The 23,702-nt window shown below is 47.5% G+C and overlaps 2 protein-coding genes across 4 annotated transcripts in view; one reads left to right on the top strand and one right to left on the bottom strand.

The window, feature by feature from the left end:
- The window catches only part of SCAPER (S-phase cyclin A associated protein in the ER), a 504,168-nt gene extending 493,602 nt beyond the window's left edge, over nt 1-10,566 (top strand). For all 3 annotated transcript variants that reach the window (XM_019441359.2, XM_019441358.2, XM_019441356.2), the window contains 3 exons: nt 4,735-4,926; nt 7,508-7,559; nt 10,121-10,566. In XM_019441359.2, the coding sequence (XP_019296904.1) occupies nt 4,735-4,926; nt 7,508-7,559; nt 10,121-10,224 (348 nt within the window). In that variant the 3' untranslated portion in view covers nt 10,225-10,566. The remainder of the gene's footprint in view (nt 1-4,734; nt 4,927-7,507; nt 7,560-10,120) is intronic.
- A 6,175-nt stretch (nt 10,567-16,741) lies between these two features.
- Nucleotides 16,742-22,466, bottom strand: ISL2 (ISL LIM homeobox 2). The gene is made up of 6 exons (XM_019441355.2): nt 22,335-22,466; nt 21,281-21,470; nt 20,738-21,000; nt 18,671-18,954; nt 17,921-18,088; nt 16,742-17,517 (listed from the first exon to the last, which is right to left on the bottom strand). Exons 1-6 carry the CDS (start codon nt 22,390-22,392, stop codon nt 17,401-17,403), a joined length of 1,080 nt encoding a protein of 359 aa, XP_019296900.1. The 5' UTR covers nt 22,393-22,466; the 3' UTR covers nt 16,742-17,400.
- Between the last annotated feature and the right edge of the window lie 1,236 nt (nt 22,467-23,702).

Below are 23,702 nucleotides of genomic sequence, written 5' to 3'. Positions count from 1 at the left end.
CTTAGACTTTCAGGCTCTAGGATTGTGAGAAAATAAATTTCTCTTATTTCAACCACCCAGTTAGGACAGCCTGAACAGAGTAAAAACAGGCTGGTATTCAATCTGGGAGCTTCTCACCACCTAAAATTCTTCCACCAATCCAGCCCTGAAAGTCCAACCCACCTTCTCAGTGTAGCCTTCCACATTTACCTAAGAAGTAATCTCTTCCTCCCATGGGGCCCCTAATACTTTATCCTTCCCTGTCTGATGACCCAGTCTCCTTTGTATCAATTGTCATTGGTGTACATACCTCATCTCCCTGAGAGCTAAAGCATGGATTTTCTCCGTGTTCCTATAGCACCTGGCACAGGAGGCACTCGGTAAGTGTCCAGTGAATTTAGAGCTCTTTCTTGGCTCTCTCTCTCTCTCTCTCTCTCTCTCTCTCTCTCTCTCTCTCAGTGCACCAAGTTATAATTCACCTATATTTACTACTTTGTAGAAAGCACAAGGGGGCCAGAGGTCAGCAGATGAAAGAATCAGTCCATTTGTCTGCTCCAGATTCTTTGTAAAAAAAAAATTTTTTTTTTGGTTGGGGGTAGGTGCACCTGGGTATCTCAGTCAGTTAAGCATCCAGCTCTTGATTTTGGCTCAGGTCATGATCTCACCGGTTTGTGGGTTCAAGTCCCACATCAGGCTCTGCGCTGACAGTGCAAAGCCCGCTTGGGATTCTTTCTCTCTCCCTCTCTCTTAACACTAGCATTCAGATTCTCCTGACCTTCCACTAGGTTATAGCACACATTGGCAGCATATAACTTTCTTTCTTTTAAAGCCCCTTCTTCCCACAGCTGTCAGTAGTTCCAAAAAGAAGAGGGAATAGGGGTCCCTCACCTCCCCAAGCCCCCCCAATCCCTTGTCAATGATAGTTAAGAAAAAGGTGGTGAATACCAGGCATTGGATAAAAGATGCCTTTCTTCATTGACTCTGGAATTATGCCCACTGGCCTCTGCTGAAGAGAAGGGGCCTGTGCTGCCCATGGTCCTCTCTCCAGAGAATGATTAAGAATGGATCCAAGAAGGCTTTGAAGTACTCTCCCTTATGTTCTAGTATAGTCAAATAGTTTCCGTATGATTTATTTTAAATTCAAAATGTAGGAAGCTGGGGGTGCCTGGGTGGCTCAGTCAGTTAAGATCTGATTCTTAATTTCGGGTCAGATCATGATCTCACAGTTTATGGGAATTAAGCCCCGCATCAGGCTCTGTGGCATCCTCTCTCTCTCCCTCCCTCTCTCTGCCCCTCCCCCACTCACACTCTCTCTCAAAATAAATAATTTAAAAAACATCAAAACATAGGAATCTAATTTTGAGTGAGAAGGAATGTATTTAAAGATCCAACACCCCTAGTCATGTTCTCATTCTTTATTTGGGTACTGGCAACACAGGTATATTCACTTTGTAAAAATTGAGCTATTCACTTTAGAGGTGTGTAAGTGTGTGTGTGTGTGTGTGTGTGTGCGCGTGTGTGTGTGTTATACTTCACTGAAAAGTTCACTTTTCTAAAAAATTCTCCACCTTGAAAACTAGGAAAATTGAACAATTTTCCCAGGGTCACACAGCTAGTGAATGCCTGGAGTAAAGGCAAGAACTCAGATCTCCTAGCTCTTTAGTTAGTACCTATTTTAAAAGTGCACCTAAGAGTAAGTGGAAAGTTCAATTTCAGTTTCTTTTGATCTGAATGTTGCTAGAAATTCCCTTGGTTTTCTTAGAGCCCTGCTCTGCATCTCAAAGTTGACATATTTGAGGTACACCTGGGTAGCTCATTTGGCTGAGCAACCTACTTCAGCTCAGGTCATGGTCTCATGGTTCATGGGTTTGAGCCCTGCTTCAACAGCTGACAGCTCAGAGCCTGGAGCCTACTTTGGATTCTGTGTCTCCCTGTCTCTCTGCCCCTCCCCTGCTCATGCTCGCTCTCTCTCTCTCTCTCTCTTACTCAAAAATAAATTAATGTAAAAAATTTTTTTTTTAAGTTGACATTTGAAAGAGGGTTTTCTCATTATTATGGAGCTATACCAGCTCCCTACATGCTGTCTAACTGGTGGCTGTGGCCACCAGTGAAATTTACAGCCAAGCCACTCCTTTCTCCTGGTGCATGGGTCTGGAAAGGGGCTCCGTGGGAAGTCCCTATATGTTTGTGTTGGCCTGTGTGCCCTGAAAGGGCAGGTGGCCTGGCCAGGCTCAGAGTGGTACTCACCTTAGACCTTATCAGCAGCCCTTTGTCTGGACAAAGGTGACAGACCAGCAGTTATTGATTTAGTTACAGCTCCATCAGGAGGGCATAGAGAGAGAAAACATCATTATAAATCTGAGATTTTCTTTAGCTATTTCCATTTCATTCATTCAGCAAGACTCTCATGTTCCATGATGACTCTGTCGACTTTAGAAAGCTTGAGCAGTTCATGGGGACGTTTGACCACCCTAAGGCCTAGGAGTCAGTGACTGGATGAGATAAAATTGAGCCTTGCCCTCATCCCCCAATCTGTCAAAAGCCTTTCAGTCAACTCTCTCCTGGTGCCCAAGGCTCTGAGTGTCAAGGTCGTGATGCATCCCAGCCTTGCTTCCCTGCCCCTGTGGGAAGTGCTTGGCCTAATTCAGCTGACCATTCAGCAGTGCTCATTGACATCGGAAACGCCACCCCTCTGTACCAAAAGCCCACCTGAATTACCCAGAAGTGGTCTCGCCCACCAAGTCTCAGTGCTATAGGTTGGCCCCCTCCTGGACTTCCTAATCCTGTCTCCCCACAATGTCTGAAATGTGGTCCAAGGGACAGTGCCGACGAGATGTCCCACTCTGGCTCACAGCCAAGCCGGGGGGTGTGGCTTTTACCACCCTGGGTGGACCCCTTCCCTATAACCTGAATAAGTTCTATCATGGGTGGTCCTGTGGGTAGAACACCCTGCCCAAGGTAACCAGACCTCCTACATCCATTTGTGTCTTCCGTAGTCCAGGGACTTAAAAGTAGTAGCCTCTGGCAGGTCATTCACTACACTGCTGGTGACCTCTATAAACTCACTTCTTCAACAGGCAACTGATAGTCAGCTCTGTTCCTCGAGGGGACTGACAGGCCCCCCAAGGGGCTCGCTTTCACTCCAGTGAGGGTCAGGAGTCCAGATGGAGTAAGTTCTGGTTAAGTTTGCATGTTCTGTGCTCCCTTTACCAGGAACCAGGAGCTGTCGTCTTTGAGTTAACATTGTGCCTGTGCCAGCCAGACTGGCCAATTTAATATGTTTTCAATTAGTGAATCTTCCAATAATAGCATTTTAACAATGAAGTTCCAAAGAAAAAACTTCTTCTTCATTTTTGTCCAAAGGGGGAAAAGAAATGTGTAATAATGGTATTATAAATTCTAAAGTGATGATCATTTGGCTGTGCTACAAAATTTGTTGCTAATAATTAAAATAAAGATTTAAGTAAATGCTTTATCAATAAAATAGACGATAGGACATATTTTTCTCAGCCGGTGTCAGGAAAGGCAGCACACAGCCATGTGCTGAATTGTCACACTGAGTCTTTAAAATTCCTGCTGGATTTGAAGGTATTAACAAGTCCCTATCAACATTCTCTAAGGGTTTTTGATGTCATTTTAGCTATTGAACTAAAATATGTGAACTATTACCTTGTTGATTTTGTCCTTAAACCAAACTGCATTATCATCTGAGAGTATGTTCTTAAAGTATTGTTAAAAGTACTTTGAAAACTTGTAAATCCCTGTAATTTATGTTTCTCCTGCCTCTGCTGTTTCATTCTGTCCTTCTGGTTTTAATTTGAATGCAGTCCTGTCTGGGTGTGTACCTGTAAAATTATGTTTTTCCAAGTACAATTTACAGTCCTGACCTTAGATTCTTACAGTGTCCCCAGCGTTCTCTGAGCTTCCTCTTATACCAAGAAGTGGGCTTCGGGTCCTTCAGTTCTTTCATATTAGAACCATCTAATCAAGGTTACTTGAAACAGATCTGATTTTGACATTTCTTAGTTTATCATGTAGGCCCAGGGAGTAAATTAGGAGGGCTTCCCTGCAAGCCCATTAATTGCATTGCCCCATTCCTTAAAACATATACACTTGTAAACCTAGACTGCCTCAAGACAAGAGTCTCATTTATCTAAACAGTTCTCCTTTTAGACTCAATGGCACTGATGGAAACACAGATAAGGAGTGTGGATCAGAGGAAGGATCTTTTGGAGCCTGTGCTTGCTGAAACTGTTCCTACTCCCCTTACAGTCCCCTTTTCTTTCCAAGGGCCTGTCTGCATATACAGAACAGTCAGTATATCCCCGGAGCTTGGTTAGGGGAAGACCGCAGCAGGCAGTGCAGTGGGAGAGGGCATCTTTCTTCTGAGGGGGCTCTTTGCAGGTTTCAAGGAACAGGACTTCTCTGTTTTAAGGGGAGGATGGAGGGCGGGCGCTTTGTTAAAGCAGAGTCTGTATGTTGAATCCTCTCCCGCCTGGCAGCCAAGCCCTTCATCGTGGACTAGAAATGGCCGCAGAACTTTTGGAATCATTTCCTTAAGTTGGGAAATGAGATTTCTTTACTTTCTGTTCCTTTAAGAACAGATATCACTTAGGAGTCTTCTTTTTTTTTTTTTTTCTCCTTACACTCCTTCAGTGTGTTCTCCATTGTTCTTACAGACACTGTTGGGAGTGGAGGAGAAAGGGGCAGGCAGAGCTTTTTGGCCGTTGACCTAGGTTTCCTCTTCTGTTTCAGGTCATCGTACAGTCTGGCCGCCACCCCACGGTGCTGCAGAAACTCTGCCAGTTGCCCTTCCAGTACTTCAGTGACCCACGACTGATCAAAGTGCTGTTCCCCTCACTTATCGCTGCTTGTTACAACAACCGTCAGAACAAGATCATTCTGGAGCAGGAGATGAGCTGTGTTTTACTGGCCACATTCATTCAGGTACCTTCTGTGTTATGCCTGATTCTCTGACTTTGAGTGGAAGCTAATGCAATTGCAAAGTTAAAGTGAACCAGCTGTTTATTCTTGCCATCCTCAATGTCTTTAAAATTTTTCACGTTTTTCTGTGCTTGAAAATTAATTTCTAAAATATTAGGATAGTAAAACTAGGGTTGAATGGTGTAAACTTCAACGTGGAGGACTTCAGGAAAAGGATATTTTTCCAGTTGTTGAAATGGTACACCCACACCAAGGAAACATTTTAAAAAGGTTGCCAGACTTCTTTAAGGCTTTTAACATTTACATTCACCTTGCCTTTAGTGCAGCTACAGGGAATAGATAAGGATTGCTGAAGAAGGATCAGTTAAAACTTCAGTTGATTTGTAAGTTTTAAAATAAGTATGATTCATACACACACGTGTGTGTAATAAAAACCTGCTATATTGCTTTTTTAAAAATCTAACAATTGTAAGTATGGCCTTATATTTTTCTGATCTGGTTAAAATTCTGTAGGACTAGAATCAGAATTAGTGCTGTAGCAAAATAAAGCAGTATTTTCACATCTAAATTAACTGCGTCAACTGACAATAGAAACTCAAGTTGGCTATTCTGTAACATTTGCTAATAGCTAATCCTGCAACTTTTTTTCTGTCATTGTAGATCATTCATTGCTGAAAATCTTCCATTTTCCTTGAAATGTTCTATAAAACCAATGTTTTTTTGTTCCATGATGTACGTGTGATTAAAAGACAATGTTTTCTGTTAATAACAATGAAACAGAAAGCAGAGCTCTGTAGCAGTATTCTTCTTTATTCTGGCAAATATACATGCATCTTTGTTGAAAGGATGTGATAGTGCCCAGCTGGTTGGGATGGCTAAAGAGTCCAGCTTTCTTCACCTTAGACAGCAGTTAGTGGTTTATGTTTTTTAAACTATCCTCTATTAGACCATCAGTTAACAAATACAACTAGATCAATTGTGTTTAGAAATGTTTACTTTCAGCTTAGTTGTTCCGTTTGAGTCTGGGTTCTGTTTTCTGAAAATTTTTTCAAAGATCTGCAGATCCACAGGTAGGGTATGGATTTCAAAACAAAAATCTTATGGTTAAATTAAAACCTTAATAAGATCTTACATAACCATCATAGCAACATTTAAGATTTTGCATATATTCTTAAAGGCTTAGGATTAAAATTTAAATAGAAAATACTTGGGCGCCTGGGTGGCTTAGTCGGTTAAGCAGCCCACTCTTAGTTTGGGCTCAGGTCATGATCTCACAATTTGTGAGATCGAGTCCTGGGTCAGGCTCTGTGCTGAAGGCACAGAACCTGCTTGGGCTTCTCTGTTTCCCTCTCTCTCTGCTCCTCCCCTGCGCTCTCTCTTAAAATAAAAAAATAAACTTAAAATAATAACAATAATAATAATAATTTAAAAATACACTATAGAGTATTTTAAGACTGATCTTAAAATTCAGTCTTGTATTCAGGAGGTAATTTCTGAGTGCCTCTGGTGTTCTGGGCACTGTTCTAGGCACTAGGAATACACCAATGAATAAAACAGATAAAAATTCCTGCCTTTATAGATCTTTCATTAAAGTGGGGGAATCAAACAGAAAAGTAAAACAAATAGCATGTCAGGTGGTGTTAAGTACTATGGAGAAAAATAAGGCTGGGAAGGGGGATGGGCTGCCAGGGAGGGGGATGTGATGTGCAATTTTTTTATGACATGAGCAGAGAGGCCCCAACCAAGACAGTGATAGTTGAGCAAAGACAGTTTTGCATCTGTATGAACTTAGTCCCTCACATTTTCAACCACTTGGAAAACAATTTATGAAAATACAAATGATTTCAGAATCTAAAGTAAAAAATTTTTACTTATTTTCATCTGGTATTGATCTTAAAGCCTTCTAACTTTTCTCTGTGCTATTTAACACACATTTAAATGGAATTTAATGTAAATGTAACAAATTGAACATACATTTGGACACACACATTTTGTAAATGTTACAAAAATTTCTTATTTGAGATAGCATGTTAGATTAGTGAAATTAAACCAGATTTTCTTTTCTATAAATAATTATGCTCAAAGGAGTGAATATATAGTGGATTTTAGTGTATAATGTGGTTCTTTGAGGTCTGCATGTGTTAGGTTATTAATAGTCACTAGAAAATGATACTAAAAATAGGAGCTGGTAGTTTGTCATAGGTCTCTGAAAATTTACATAAAAGTGAAATTACTAGACTTTTTTAGCTGCAGAATATGTAAGGGCTTTTAGAGTTATGCTTTTTTAAAAAATGTTAAAAATCTGTCAATATTTTAAGAGCAAGTTTGGCTAAAGCATTCAGTTTGTTTGCTGAAATAAAGTTGTAGTTTCTGGCCCCTGATGATCTGTACCAAGATTTGAGTCATCACTATTTGATTTAAATTGAGAACCTGAACATCAATTTCTTAAGCTTTTATATTTGGGCTCCAAAGTATTCATGCAAAAATAGTTGTCTTTAGACTTCAGAATCACATCGAAAACTGCCGTCAGAGAAATTCTCTGTTCATAGCACTGGTATAAAAACACTTTTCTTGTCTCACACAGGATTTTGTACAGACTTCGGGTCAGGCAGATAACCAGCTTTATCAGCCCAAAGGTACGTCCTATTGAAATGAAATGTCATATGTTTGTTAGCTGAATGGACATGTTTCTTACTCCACCCTCTGGAACTATTACAGAAATCATTTTATTACATCACCCTAAAACATTTGAGATTCGGATACCAAGTATAATTCAATGAGTAAAGAAACTGGTTTTGTCATCAAGCATTAATGCATCAGAATATACAGAGAAATTTTGAAAATAAAAGCACAAAACATCTTTACGTAATTTATGTTCAACTCATACAAGATATAACAAATAGTGAATAATTGCTAAAGAGCCACTTTGTAATACAGGAGACAATCAGGTCATTAATATTGGCCTACATTACTCACATAAATGCTAAAATAAGATAGATTTGGTTTCCTGTCTGTGTTCAGAATAAAATTATGAATGATAATACCCCATATTTTCCCCCTTAAATTCAAGTACTTGGATATTTTTATTGAAAATAAAAACTGTAAAATTGTTTTACTTGGAGAAAAAAGAACATCAGATTAGTAAGAGTTCAGAGGCCAAATGATTTACAAGCATTTTTTTTTCCTGTAGTGTTCCTGCTGAGGTGCTTCCTATGATCAGAGCTGGAGATGTAGAATATTAAGGACATTTTTACTTTTTAAAAATATTCTGCTACACACACTGTAATTGAGAAGTACAAATGGCTCTTTGTCTGGCTGTTGTGACAGCACCTTTGATTAATGGGACCCTAATACAGATTTTTCCCCAATTCTTCCATTAGTTTGATACTCCTTAAAGTGGCCAGAGGCCCACTCCCAACAGGACCCTCTAGGTGACCCACCAAGTAGCCCCTACTTGGAGGGGTGGTGAGTCACCTTGTCACCTTGGACAGTCTCTCTCTTTCTCTCCCTCACCTCTCTCTCTCTCTCTCTCTCTCTCTCTCTCTCTCTCTCTCTTTCTCTCTCTTTCTCTCTCTCACACACACACACACGTACACCAATTATCTATAGTGGGCAGATGTTGAAAAGTACATAGAAAAGAATATAAAGCTGTACCAGTATCATGAAAAAAAAGGTCAGGTTTTATTGGTTCAGACACTCAGAGAAGTAAACAGAAAGCTATGTTCCTTTTCAGAAGTTCAAGTCAACATCATAGTACCATTTGTCTAAGCCAGAATTAGTGTGCAAGTTCAGGACTGCCCTGACTCAGTCACAGCCTTTTTTTTTTTTTAAGTTATTGGAGGCTGCAGTGAGTGAAATCAGTATAATTTGTTACTATTTCTTAAAACAGTGTTTTAAATTTTGAATATATGAAAATGCCTTGAAAAATCTAATGTATTTTTAATTGTACAGCAACTTTTTTGCCCGTAAGAAGTACAGACATTCTTTCTTCTTCCTTTCTCCTGAATGTAAGGATGAGTCACCATTTGCTACATATCTGGCAGACATAGTCCCAAGAGCTGCCTCAGCTCGGTGGGTTGAGGCCTGTGAGAGTTTCAACCTTCTTTCTTTTCCAAGGACCCATCTTCTTGACATCCACGCTTTCCCCAATTCCAGTATGCTTAATCCATAAAACAGCAAATGGAGAACTGTTCTCTGCATTTCTCAGAGTCATTATATTGGTGACAGCTCTTAATATGCTTACTTGGTTTTAAAAAAAAAAGTGAGGGCACCTAGATGTTTCAGTGGGTTGAGCACCCCACTTCAGCTCAGGTCATGATCTCACTTTGAGTTGGAGCCCCGCGTCAGAATTGCTGCTTTCATCATGGAGCCTACTTTGGATCTTCTGTCTCCCTCTCTCTCTGCCCCTTCCCTGCTTAGTTTCTTCCTCTCTCTTAAAAATAAATAAACATTTTTTTAAAAAGAAATTTTCTTTAAAAAATAATTCAAAAAGTTAAAAAAAATGATTCCAAAATAGACATCTGTTCTCCTTTTGCTTAGTTTAAGTCCCCAGAAATGTTTCAGGGCATTTTGAGTTCATTGCCCAGGTAAACCTCTACATTCTAAGTGTAAAGCAGCTCCACATTCTTATTGCTAAAGGAGAATTCTGATTTTCAAACACTGGCTGCTTAATCACTACCCAGCTAGGAGGTTGTTTTCTTTGCCTACATTGATAACCAGTAAAGTTCTCACTCATTCCCTCCGCTTTGTTAGATGACTTAATGCCAGATTTGAGCATTTTTTAAAGTCATATTTAAATTAAAATATTTTAAATTAGGCTATTTTAGACGACAGATGTCAAGTTTATATACAGATATATCATTTCGAGGCTAACTTAAGGATGGAAGAGATGACTGTCACTTTATTTGGATCACCATACTTATTTCCCCCTATTTTCTTACTCTGGAGTCCAAAAACAGGTTTTTTTGTAATGTTTTACATAGGGATTAATGTCTGAATATGTTAGAAGCACAAAATAAATTGTGATTAAAATATGTATATTTTGTGCTGTAGGTAGATAAAAATAGATCAGTTACCTTCTTTATATAAACTTGTATCGTGGTTTATTTGAAGTGCATGTCTCCATTTTGTAGTCAGATATCAAAATAATTTTAATTTCTTAAACTTCAAAGAATTTATTATCTTTTTTTCTTCTCAGGAAAATCCCTTGGTTCCCAAGACTATCTTGAGCTGGCTAACAGATTTCCTCAGGAGGCCTGGGAAGAAGCTCGACAGTTTTTTTTAAAAAAAGAGAAAAAATAAATGATTTGGTTAGTTCTGTATTTGAGTGCCCTTGTTAATATTTTAAACTGTTCAAACAAATGTTCTAACTGTTCCTTAAGAAGCTCATTTTCACATGTTTATACTTTCCCCCTGCATTGTAGATATGGTATATACTTTGCACTATTTATAATGACTGTAGATACTTTAATGTTCTTTCTAATTCTGGAAGTTGAGTTTATTTCACTTATGCACAATATTTTGGAGTTCGGTTGCCTACATCCTATGATAATATATACTTTGCATTTGTAATATGGGTGAAATTAGACATAAAATTAGCAAGTCTGTTTTGTTCTTGTAATAAAATAACTTATTCTGTTTGCAGTGGTGACTTTTCTTATTAAGACAATACCAATTTGAAAGAAAAATGTTAACTCCAAGTCTGGGAGTATTTTAATTAAAGACAAAATTAACCTCTAAATTTCCCTTTTTAAGGTTTGGAGTAAAGATGTTTATAACACTTGGATATTCTAATTACATAATAGGTTTGGGGGCTATTTGAAATGAATTTAGGACATTGTATCCATTGGTCCGCCTCACCTTTCCTAGCGAACAGGACTTTCCTAGCAGACAGGACTGAGAACCATTGCTGAACCGAAAGTATTCTCCAGAATAAAAATTATCGATTCAAAAAGATCAGCCATAGTGAATCACCTTGACGCATTTCCTCAAATAATTGTGAAATGAAGCAACTCTGAAGTAACCATAAAACAAGGCGAGAAGGGCTCTGAATAAAAGTTTTAAACTCCGATGCCCCGCTCACAGTTGAACGTGAGAAGGGTCTGCCTGGGAGACGTAGACCTTTTCATATCTTGTTCCCAGCGTTTCCCCACCTTAAGCCGACGGCCAGTGCTAAGCCGCTCACTGAATGACATCTGTAATAATTTCTGTCCGATAAGGATCAAACATTACCGTGAAGAAAAGATCTGGTTGGAAAAAAAAAGTGGCCTGAATATGTGTCAGAGTCAAAGCTATAGGAAGGTAGGTGGGGCGGGACCAGAAAATAACAAAAGTCTCGGTTTTTTAAAAACAACCTACTTAATGTTCACAACACTCCTTTTTGGAGCCTCACAAAGCTGCTGAGCTATGTGTTTTTACTTCTTTGCAAATCGAAAGAAAATGAAGAGGTCCCCAAAATTAAAAAAAAATAAAGACGGAAACCACGGCGAACGCGTCCCTGTGCCCTCTGTGCTCCCGCGGGCGCGGGTCCCCGGCGTCTTCCCCACGTCGGGCCGCAGGGGCCGCTGCCGGGCCGGGGCCGCGACCCCGCGGGTCCTGCGCGGGCTCCAGGGCGGGGGGCCGCCGGCCCCAAAGCCAGCGGGACCCGCTCTCGGGAAGCCCCTCCCGCCAGGGCTCGGGCGGCGATCAGGCGCCGGACCAGGGACACCGCGGCGGCGCGCGCACAATGCCGCGAGCCGGGCCGTGCACCGCTCTCCGAAGGCCGAGGGGCTGGGCCCTAGCGCCCGCACTCCCCCTCCGAGACTGCGGCCGGGGCTCCTCCGCGGCCCGAGGCGGGGGAAGGGGCGGGGCGGGAGAGCAGGCAGGTGTCCGCGGCCGGCTCCATCGGCGACCAGCAGTCGCCCGCCCGGGACCCCCAACCTGGAGAGGAGTTCCCGAATGCCTCTCGCCCAGCGCGTCTTGGGGCGTGAACGCAGAATCCTTGTAGCTGAAAGGAATAATCAAATATTTATAAGATTTCCTGCAAGATGCTTCACAATAGAATATACTTCTTATCTGGTCGGAAATTTGCCAGAAAGCCATAAATAATGGAAACAGCTGTGATTAACCTCTCAGAAACCATACCAGAATTCGCAATTAAACATTTAATTGAATGGTGTCGTTTGCCCCCCTCGTCCGGGAGTCGGGGGGGGGGTCGTCTGATTGAGATGAATCCCGGCTCCTCCCGGGTAGGGAGGTTTCGAGAATCGGGCCTTGCAACTCCTCGGTGACTCCCGACCTTCACGGTCTCTGTGCGTCTCGAGTTTAAGGCGCCTTCCGCCCGGCCAGAGTGATTGAAGTTCTGACTCCCCTGGGTTTTACGATTTCCAAACTCGCCGGGGACTGGGAGGGTGCGGCGCGCAGGTGAGTTCCAATTTGCGGGGAGGAGTGCCACCCACTTGTGGCGGGGGCCGCATCCCGGGTCTCCCGAGCTCAGGGGCCACAAGTGGATCAGGCTGGGCTCAGGCGAAAGGCTTATGCTGGGTCCAGCCTGTGAAGCTGACGGTGCGAATGGGCGCGGCTGGGGCAAAAAAGCAACAACTTCATTGGGGCGTCGGAGCCCAGAATTTGAGCCAAATAGGAAAAAGCTGCCCGAAGCCCGGCAGCAGCGACATTTGAGCGCCCAGCGCTGTTACCCAACTGAATTTCCTGCTCCGGGCGGCAGCTCGCCTTCTGGGGAGCTCGACACCCTGGATGCCCAACAGGATGTCGAAGCCACAGCTTCCTGCTGAAATTCCGGAGCCTCTCCCTGGCTCCAGGCACTCGGGGCCTCTGTGACCCCGGACCCTGAACTTCGCCCCCGTTGCGCCTAGGTGGGAGTCTCACCTCCCGGCCCAGCCTTTCCTTCCTTCCCCCGCGCAGCTGGGAAAACCACTTGGGTCATTTCTTCCAGAGCTCCTTGCCACCTTTCTAAATTCTTAGGTGTCGATAATCTGAAAAGGGATTACTCCTCACCATCCCTATTCTTCCACTTCTCTCTCCCAGTTCCCACGCCCCCAACCCAGGGGTTCTCCCGCCTTCCGTATTCAAACCACCCCCTTAAATATCCTGTTTGCCAACCGGGAGATTCTCAGCCTTCCTAAACTCCTGCCCCTCCGTTCATTCCCTCACTCACTCTCCCGCCAGCTGCTGACTTTGAGGAGGTGCCCCGATCACCTAGAAGTCCTGCCTTTCTGGCCCAATTGTTGCGGGGCCCCAAACTTGCTTTATAAATTGAACCAACCCCAAATCCCCACACAAATCCACATCTGGATCCCAGTGAGTATTTTCTTGTGCCCTTTTCCTCTGCTATTGCTATTCTCAGTCTAACTCCATTTATCTGCATCGTCCATGCACAGTCTCTCTCAACAAGGTGCTAGTCTGTAATTGGTCACACAATCCTCATTATTGCACTGAATCCCAGTATCTTGAGGAAAGTTTACCTTTACATCAATCAGACCCGTATTTAAAAGCCTCTAATCTTCCCTACATCAGCTTAATAAACTCTGAATTTCCTGCTTGGAACTTCTCTTCAAATAGTTTATTATTCATTCATTGTTTCTTCTCTCCAGCATGCTATTCAGCTAATTCTCTTGCTCTCTCTGGTGACCACTTGTATGGGAAAACACAGCTAACTAAAATGTGTGGCAATGTACGTCCTCCCCCAGGCAGCAGTGGCAGAATTAACATTTTCTAGAGAACAATCTTAGACAACGTCTCATTTAAACACAATATTTGCAGCTCTGAGCTTTAAGCCATTCCACATTCAAAATTGAAAGGCTGATTTCTGTTCCACAACCCATTAAATATTAAAGTTCGTTGGGAATACTGCCACAGGGACTCTGAATTTCCCAGAATTGTGCAGCCTTTCAATATGTATTAAATTTTGTGGTATAATGGCCATAAACTTTTCCATCTCTGGGAATCCCTTTCCTGCCTCAATTACATAGGGCTATCCAAATTATTAGATAAATCTTCTGGAAAAAAAATATTCTATAGTGAATCTAGTTAAATAACTCCCATTTTCCACCTATGGCCCCTTTTTATTGAACTTTTTACTACACAATTGGGCATCTCACTCTGAAAGTTCAGTAAGCATAAAATACAACATTTGTAATTGTTACAGGTAATTTAATTTACAAGGAAATCCCAGCTGTATTACTGAGCATGTTTAAAGATGACCTGGGAACCACTAAAACTGATATTTATTAATGTAACCAACCATAGATCTGACACCACACCAGAGACCATTGTAATAAGGCTTCAAAGTCAAAGCTTTTCCGTGGAAATGATGCACCTTTTTGGGTGGCCAGCAACAAACTACAGAAGAGTTTATAATATTTTACATAGTAATACATATAGATTCAGGCATCCTAATAAATGGTAATCACTTTTATCTGGGTAATTTCCCAATATTCAAAATCTGACACACTCACCGAATAGCAAAAAGGAGAATTAGATTTTTGATCTATGGATAATAAGAGTTTACTGTACTTAGGCAGATGTTTCCGTTTGTAGCATTTGCAGTCTTTCAGGGCGCCTGGGTGGCTCAGTTGGTTAAGCATCTGACTCTTGGTTTCGGCTCAGGTCATGATCTCACGGTTTGTGGATTCGAGCCCTGAGAGCCCTGCGTTGGGAGCTGGCAGAGCCTGCTTGGGATTCTCTCTCTCCCTCTCTTGCTGCCCCTCCCCCACTCGTGCTGTCTCTCTCTCTCTCAAAATAAATAAATTTTTAAAAATTAAAAAACTCCTGCAGTCTTTCAAAAGCAAAAATTCAGAGCTAATTAACAACAAACATTAATGAAATTCTTTACTCAAGAACCTGTTACTTCTGTTTTTAAAGTGACAAAACCTAATATTCTGGATTAATCAAAAGTTTTCCAAAGTAAGATTTCTTGGAAGTTTAGCCTGCTATCCAATGGCCAGCCAGTAGGTAAGAGAAAATATCTATATTTCTGTTTGGGAAGGAATGTTCTAACTTAAGGGAGCAAAGCCTCAAAGAATCTAACCCTGATTATTAAAACCGTTTCTAGGCACTTGAGAGGTAAAGCTGGTCCTCATTAACCCTATGTATCTCCTCCCTTATCTCTTAAGTCTGCAGCACCATTTCCTAAATCCCAAAGAAAGGGAATGTTCTCTTCAAATTTTGTGCTAGCATCACCTTGACTTTGAGGAAGTAAAATATAAATTTGGCTTGAGTTTCCCACCTCCCATTTTCTTTCAATAATTGACAGCTAGTCTTCCAGTTTTCCATTTCTAATGGGGGAGGGGGAGGTGACGGAATCCTGCCCTCAGCTCTGCTGAAAAACCTACAGTGGCCTCTGGCCATCCAAGCAGCCCACAGTTTTAACAGAAGGCACCTACTCTTCTATCCAGAGACCACAGCTGCCGCTCAGACACATTTTCCCTTACCAGACTCTACCTGAGATATCCCCTATTCACGGCATCGCTCTTTCAAAACAAATCCTGGACAAAGAAGGATATGCTTGGGGTCATTTATCTCGAGGGACGAGAAAACGGAAACCCAATGCCAGAGATTCTTCAAGAGTAGTGGATTGACTGGTAGGGTGGCAGTTTCCTGAGTCCACCAAGTGAGGCCTGGTCAGAGGAAAAGAACTGTCCCAGGCTGCCAAAGGGTTAAATATTTGTTAAGGGTAAAACCTGAGCCTCCTGTTTTTTGTGCTTGCCCGGGGGCCTGCTGGAGATTCAGTATCTCTCGGTTATTTCCTGCGATCACTAAAGCCAGTTTTCAAGAAAACAAGTCGCAGGGGTTTGAAATGTCACACCAAGTGACCTGGGCACGGCATATCCAGGGGCCATTCCCAGCCCCCTCCCACCCGGGCCATCCCCCGCCTCCTGCATTTCGGGTCTGGAAAGAAAATAAACCAAGGACACGCCAGACTGGTTCTGGGTGGACTTATTTTCCCGGGCAGCCACGATCCTAGCGGGGGCTTGTTGTGGCTCCTTCAGTGTATCGCTTGCAGGTGATGCCAAACGAAGATAAGGAGCCGCCGCCCGGCCTTCTCCTCTGTCTAGACAGGGGAATTAATAAATGCAGCGAGATTGATCACGTCGCGCATCCACTCTGGGGACAGCGCCGAGGGTGAGCCGTCACAGCCCCCTTGTTCGCCACGGGCCCGCGGGCTCTCTGGTCGACGGCATGGCCCGAGTGGCAGGCGTGCGAGGCGCCCTGGACAGGGGGTTCGGAAAAGAAGCGCCGGAAGGGCCCGAATGCACCGGCCGAAAATGCAGCGAGGGGTGGAGGCTCGGCCTTTGGGGGTGCACCGGACTGGGTTCTGCTCCAAGAGCAGAGGCAAAGCTGAGGGTACGAGACGCCCTCGAGAGCCTGACCGCAGGCTGGAGTCCGCCGAACTGCCGCTAACCGAGCATCGCAGGTTTCCCGCTCAAACGAGGTTTCCCCCACTGCCCCGCGGACCTCGGCCTCGAAACGCCCGGGACCGGGGAAGGGTGGTGGGCGATGCAGACAGAGCGTGGCCTGGAGCAAGGGGCACGCGCCGACTTCCGGGAGGGCAGCCGCGCTTTCTAAAGCGCCAGCCAGGGCCGCCGGGGGGCGCACGGACCCAGCCCCGCCCCCCCCAACAGCGCCCAATCCCCGCCGGGCCCGCCCCCCGGCCGCGCGGGAGCCCTGAGGGCAGCGGCGCGCGAGGCGCGGGCACAAGCATCTGGGCCCACCCCTGGGCACCCGCGGCGGGTTCTGCTCGGCCGCTGTTTCGTTGAAACAAGCTCCGAGCCCCAACCGGCGCTCGTCCAGCCCTCCCGCTGTGCCCACAGCACACAGCAGCAGCATCGCATCGGGTTATTATTTTTTATTAAGATCAAAATATCCATCCCACTGTGAACTGGCTGTTCTTACAATAAATAACAATAACTTACGTTTTGTTCGGCAAAGGCTCACACACTCTGTCCTCCGTCGACTGATAATTTAAAACATTTTCAGGAAAGTCTCGTTTCTACTTTTTTCCGGCAATCATGCGCTTTGGGGATTGAGTGTCTGTTCCATTGGATTGTCCCCGCTTAGAGCCCAGGCAAAGCTGCCTGGGAGCGCGGGACCGGCTTGGGGTTGGAGCCCGCCTGGGCGAGTTCTGGGGGTGGCCCGGCGCCAGATGGGCCCTGCGCGTTCTCCGCGGGTAGGGGGCGCGGACAGAGCGGCGGCAGCCACGCGGAGCGAGGGAAGAGAAGAGGGCAGAGCTAACTCTAGTAAATCCCAAATTCTGGTTTTGAAAAAATAAAAGTTCTTGGATCAGGGCTCTCCGGTCTGGTGAAAGCAGGTTGCATCCTGGCGCTTTGGGCTGTCCTGACTGCTTCTCTGTCCTCTCTCTTTAAATAACAATAATAATAATTACAAAGGCGAGAGAGTTTTCGGAGCTGGAATGGCCAGAGCATGGGTGAGTCTCATGCAGGGAGCATGCGAGGTCCGCGGGCTGGCGAGGATGGGGTCCCCTCACGTCTCCACGGGACTCGGCACCATGCTGTTGGGGGTGTCCGGGAGCTGCGAGGACAGGGAGGTCACATCGCTGCCGGAGGAGTTGCCTAGCGAGCCAGACTCAGAGAAGGAGACCTGGGGATGCAGAGACACCAGGAAAAGGCAGGTGAAGAGATGCGAGAGCTGGTGCCCCCAGACCGTGTGCTCTGAGTTGAGGGTGTCCCTTAGGGACAAGCCACCGGCTGGGAGCAAGCCCTTCGGGGAAGTGGGCCAGGTCCCCAAGCGCACTCTAGGGTATTAGGGCGAGAGCTGGAGTTGGGTTAATCCCTCTACCTGCCTCTTGAGGGCTTTAATCCAGGGAGACTTGCTTTAGAGCGAATTATGTATGGGCGGAGGTGCAGTTGCAGTCCCCCCCAACGTATGTCCCCTCTCATTGTCTACGACCGGCCCCTGGGAAGTACCCCCTTCCCACCTCGGCCCAACGGCCAAATCCCACCCCTCGGAGTAGTGAGGTCGGGTGGGTAGGGCAGGACCTCACCAGCTGCTGGAAGGCGGGTTGGTCCAAGTCACTCTGGAGGGCAAATTCGCTGAGGGCTTTCCACGGTGGCTGGTACGTCTGCACCTCCACTGCGCTGCCCTGAACAGCACTCTCGTGGCGGATGGGGCTGCCCGCCACGAGGGGCGTCCCGGTCAGTCCTTGGAGGCTCTGAGGGACAAGTGGAAGCGGAGGTGAGGGCCGCTCAAGTTAGGCCTTACCTCTCCCGCCGCCTTTGGCACTGAGGCCCCAGGCATTGGCCCAAGATATGGGTCCTGGTTTTGGGGGAGACGCACATTCCACCGGACCCAGGTGAGCCCTCCCTCCCCAGTTAAGATGCCCCAGACACAGAACCTCCACCATAGTCCAGCTTCAGCGTTGGCAGCCAACAGAACAAAGGAATTTGAGGCCTGTATTCCCATTTTTCAAGAGGCAAAGTGTTCAAACCAAGCCATGCCAAGAGGACACAACCCGCCGGGACTAGCGGGAGATGCATAACCATGCCTCCTGCGGCTCGGAGCTGTGCCAGCTCAGGTCTGCCGCTGGAACAAGGAGGAGACCCGACATCAGGTACAATAATTAATGAGCCTTAATCCCCAAGGTAAGCCTTTCTCTGAACGCACAAACAAACGCTTTTGGAGAGTCCAGTTGCCCCTGGATGTCCCCAGAGCCCGCCCTGAAAAGGGCACCCAGATGCTGCCGCGAGAACTCGAGGCCCCACCTGACCCGCTCCTCCGCTGCAGGGTCCCTCACCGTCTTGTCGTTGTGTTGCTGCTGCTGCAGCTGCTTCATGAGGATGGATTTCTTCTTGTCTTTGCAGCGCTTGTTCTGGAACCAGACACGGATGACCCGTGGGCTCAGGCCCGTCATCTCCACCAGCTGCTCCTTCATGAGCGCGTCGGGCCGCGGGTTGGCGGCATAGCACGTCCGCAGAGTGTGCAGCTGCTTCTCGTTGAGCACCGTCCGCACGCGGGTTGTCTTCTCCGTCTGTTTGTGCACGTGCGGGCGCAGTGAGGGCTGCCGGCCCGACGCGGGGTCTGCGAGGACAGGCGGACAAGACGTGAGAGAGGGGCCGCCACCCGCCTGCCCCGTGCCCCACCTTGCGGCGGCTGAGCCCTCCGAGGCCCTATTTCGTTCCTTTTTCTATTGCGTTGATTTCGTTTTATTGTTCGTCTCCCTTTCCAATTGTTCGCCCTACCCCGAGGGAGCTCTGCATTTTCGTCCCTTCCCTAGTTCCCCGATCGGGCTGCCCCGCAGCGCTGTCCCCGGAGCTCCATCAGGGCGTGAGAGTCCTGCGCTACGCCGGCTGCGGGAGCCGGGTGGCCGCTCCCGGCTGTGCCTCCTCCACTCACCCGACCCTAGGAATGCCCGTTTGGGCCCTGCGGGACGAAGGAGGCCCTCCGGAAGAAGTCGGAGTTTCAGAGGAAGAAGAAGGAGGAGCTCCCGGGACTCTGAGGGGGAAGGGGACCGACAGGGGCCCAGAGCGCCGCGCAGCTTTGGGGTTAGGGGGCTTGTCTCCCGCTCTTGGGGGCCTGCGAGAGACATTCCTCCTCGTGCAGAGACCACTGGGACAAGGCCGCGAAGACCCAGCCTGGGGTGCGGACGGTCTTCAAGGGACCAAACGTTCTTCACTGCCAGCTCTCCGGCCTCAGCTCTCGGGTCTCCTCGTTCAAGGCTCCAGCTTCCCTGGCCCGGCGCAGCTCACCCTCCCGGAGCGCAGCGGCTAGCATTCTCGGTTGGCTTTGGGAACTCTCAACCCCGGGTAAATAGCGCCTGACCCCCGCGGCCGGCAGCCTGAAACCCGTAACACACAAAAGGGAGTACCTCTGAGACCCGAAATCCGGTGCACTAAACACCAGCTTCATCCTGTTTCACACCCCCATCCAAACTAGGTCCACACACCCATGGATATATGCCGCACTGTTTCAATTTATATCCTCCTTCAGGCATTTCTAGGTCTGAATAAATATTTACAAATAGTCCATCCAGCTCAATTTCCTCATTCTATAGGAGAGGCAAGAGAGGACCAGAGAGGGGAGGAGCAGTACAAGACCACAGAGCACCCAGAGGCTCAGCCAGATCTGGAGATTGGTGCTTCAGGTCTGTGGCTGCCCAGCCTGGGGGCACCATCCTGCCCACTAACCACACACTCAGACCCCATCTCTGGGAAGCTCCTGATTAGCACCCAGGGCATCATCCCTTGAAATGTTTTCTATGACCCCAAGTCCACTGTGCCACCACACTCTCCCCACGGAGAAGCACTCTGCTAAGTTGTCCATCAAACTGGGTCTCAAAACACAAATACAGACACCGGCTCTTTGTTGCGGCGGCTGGCCTGCTAGTTGGCGGAGCCCAGGCCCAGTTCTGGGATGGGAGATGTATTCCTTACACACATACCCCCAGGCAAACCTAGCTTTCCTCTCTGGCAGTAACACATAGTGCTTGTAATTCCCCATACAAGTTTCCCAGACAGGCACCGCTAAGATTCTGTTGTCATTCACGCTCCTACTCCTGGCAGACGGTCCCACATATTCCTGATCATGGAGAACACAATTTTCGACAATTCCCCGCATGCTCACACACTCCTACACACAATCCTTGTTCATGTTGATCCACAAACGATTCCCCCCCCCCCACACACACACACACTCTCCTGTGTTCCTAGCCACAGATCTGCACTCACACAGAAACACACAATCCTGGCAAACGGAACCGCGCACGAGTGACAACTTTTCGTCCGAGCACAAGCACTCCGGTAACACACACTCGCACGTGCACTCACAACAGCGCAGGGGGCGCCGGGCCCCGCGCGCGGCTTACCTGGCAGATGCAGGCCGCGGGCGCCGGGGAGCGGGCCGGGGCTGCGCGGGCTGCCGGCCGCGGCGCGCTCCAGCAGGAGGCCGTGGTCGGCGCGGCAGAGCAGCTCGTGCTCACGCAGCGAGAACTCGTCGCCGGGCAGCAGCTGGCGGCTGCACACGGAGCAGCGGAAGCACTCGATGTGATACACGCTGTCCCGCGCCCTCATCACCAGATCGCTGCTGCTGAAGCCCACCTGGCACTTGGCGCACTTGATGCCGAACAGCCTGCGGGCCCAAGGCGCGGTCTGTGTCAGCGAGGGGCCTGAGGCCCGCCTCGCCTCCCGGTCTGCGACCGGCTCCGGGCACGCGGGCCCAGGACGCTTTGTGGCCCACAGGGAGCTTGCGGGGACCGACCCTCGGGGAGTTCGCAGGCCCAGACGCTCACGGCGGCACACGTTCGGAGTAGGAGTGGCCTTCTCTCCAGGCTGGGGAGCGCAGACAAGCCGCCACCCCCAGCCCCAGCCCCAGCAGGCGGTAGCTGAGCCCTGGCTCTCGCCGGCCTCACCTGACATAGTCCCGCTTGCAGTAGGTCTTCCCGTCTCTCACGAAGCACGTGCACGTCTCGTCCAGGTACTGGCTGCACTCGGCGCACTTGAGGCAGGCGGCATGCCACTCCAGGTCGGGCGACACCCGCAGGATAAACTGGTCGTGGATCTGACTCCCGCAGCCCACGCACATGGCCGTCCCGGGCTTCTCTGCCAGGGAAGGGCGCGGGACCCGCGTCAGGCCAGGCTCTCCGGACCCGGTCTGGGCCTCGGCCACGCCAACCCCAACCCAACCCAACCCAACCCAACCCGCTCGCTCCCTCGTTCCCTTTCAAGAATTGCGACCACAAGAAGGAAGTGGGCTTTCTAAACGTCCAAACAGTTGGAAACGAAAAAACAAAACCTTCTGAATTTGCGGAGGCTTTTTGTCTCCTCTCCACCCCCAATTTTTTTTTCCGCTACTACATTCATTTGGACACAGTCATTTTATTGATATATCTTGTAACTAAAAGCTAATACGTAGGGGAGAAGAAAGAATAAAAAGACATTTAAGCACTGCGGACGCCACCGCATCAATACTGAACGGTGATGTTCCGGCATTTCCGTCCACACACTCCCTCTTACAGCGACTCCCTCCAATCCCAACACAGACACATCAGCTTTCATCGGAGTCTCCTCTCATCCTCTCTGACATTTCTTAAATATCCCATATCAAGCTAGAGAAATCTGCCTTCTTGGAAAGGCCAAAAAAGACATGCAAGCAAGCAAAAGAGCCCATATTCCCCAGTCAAACCTAGTTGCCCTAGCGCAAAACAGAAGCAGATTTCACAACCTGAGGTCAGCCTAGCAGCCTAACATTGAGAAAGAATGTTTAATTGTAAATTAAAACAACAGGATTCCAAAGGACAAGTGGCCTGCAGGAGAAATGCATTCGTTTTGGTTTTTTTTTTTTCTCTCCCAGTGTCCTGTCAAATAGAAGCCACTTGTAGAATCCGCTAAACATTCTTCTGCATTAGAAATAATGCATATTACACACATACACATACACACCCACATACAGAGAGAAAGACTTACTCTTGGAATGATCCCCCATAGCACCCAGAAAAGGATAATGAAAAATAATATCCACCATGCAGAAAAGAGATGTGCGCAAAGTGTGCGGGCAGGGGCAGAAGGACGAGGGTCGCGCGCCCTGCCTCGGCTCTTTGGTAACTAACTCCTCCTGCCCCGCTGAGTTGAAGGAGCGATTCCGCACCGGCCCGCACGCAGCATGACGTCAGCACGCACTCGCCCGGGGCCGGAGCTGGGGGCGGGACCTGTGGCGTCATGAAGCTTCCCCAGAACCTCGGGGGATGCGGGGGAAGTAATGGGGACCTGGGGGCTGTAGGGCGGGGTGGCTTGGGTGGAAGGCGAGGGTGACGGGGGATTGGCTGCAAGGAAATGGACAAACCCTGATTGGCCCGGAGTGAACAATGGAGCGCAGCCCCCTCGTCCGAAATCTACAAGGATCCTCTCTCCGGCCCCCTATCGTGCTATCCCTGCTGGACCTTGCGTCACCGCCGAGCTGGCTCCGCGGCCACCGCAGCTCTGAGCTTCCTCATGGATTTGCCGGGCAGTCTCCGCAGGCGTGCCCGAGCGGGGTGATGGATACCTGGAGAGGGGATGGGGACGGGGGGGGGGGGGGGGGGGGGAGGCCTCTCCTTTAAATGCTCCCTACTTTAACAAATAAAAAAATTAAAAAATCCACTCTTTTGGAACGAGAGCTAGGGGAAAGGGAGGTCTGTTTGGACATAACCATCACCGTCCAGCCGATCACCTTTCTCCTCTCGTGCGCCTTTGTCCTCAGGGTACAAGCTAGAGAGAGAAGTTAGGGAACGACCACTGGCGTTTGGATAAACTCTTTTTAGACTTCCCCCATCCGCCCGCCTGTGGAAAACTTCTCCAAGTTGGAGCATTAGATGGGTAGCGCCAGAACGCAGAATTCGAAGACGCTTGTCGGATCCTGATTCGAGCCTTGACTTGCATTTGGAGGTTTGGCGGGGTGTGTGTGTGTAAGGGAGGGGGGGTAATTTAACACGGACTCCCCTCATCTTTTCCCCACCCGAATAGCACAGCTCCTTCTAGGAACAATGCTGGGGTCGAATGTATGTCCTACTTCCCAAATAAGCGATTTTTATAAGCTCTTCTGTTTGATTTCACAAACCAACTGCAACGCAAATAATCAGAAACAAATGTAGCGCGCGGGGTAATTTACTATCTGTGCACTGGTTTGTCGGTCCTTAGAAAACCCAAGACTTTGGAGCAGAATCCAAGCATTTCTTTCTTTCAAAGAAATCGCTGTGGGTTTTGTTTGAAAGGGTTCAAAGACTGGCCCATGAATTATAAATAACATATATCTAACCATGGTGGCTGTTGTTTTCCCTTTAAAAGGTGTACCAAGAA

The sequence above is a fragment of the Panthera pardus genome, unplaced genomic scaffold (assembly GCF_024362965.1).
Source record: "Panthera pardus isolate Hobbes unplaced genomic scaffold, ASM2436296v1 HiC_scaffold_24, whole genome shotgun sequence".
NCBI classification, from domain to species: Eukaryota; Metazoa; Chordata; class Mammalia; order Carnivora; family Felidae; genus Panthera; species Panthera pardus.
Note: the sequence above shows the minus strand (reverse complement) of the source record. Positions and strands in the feature narration are given on the sequence as shown.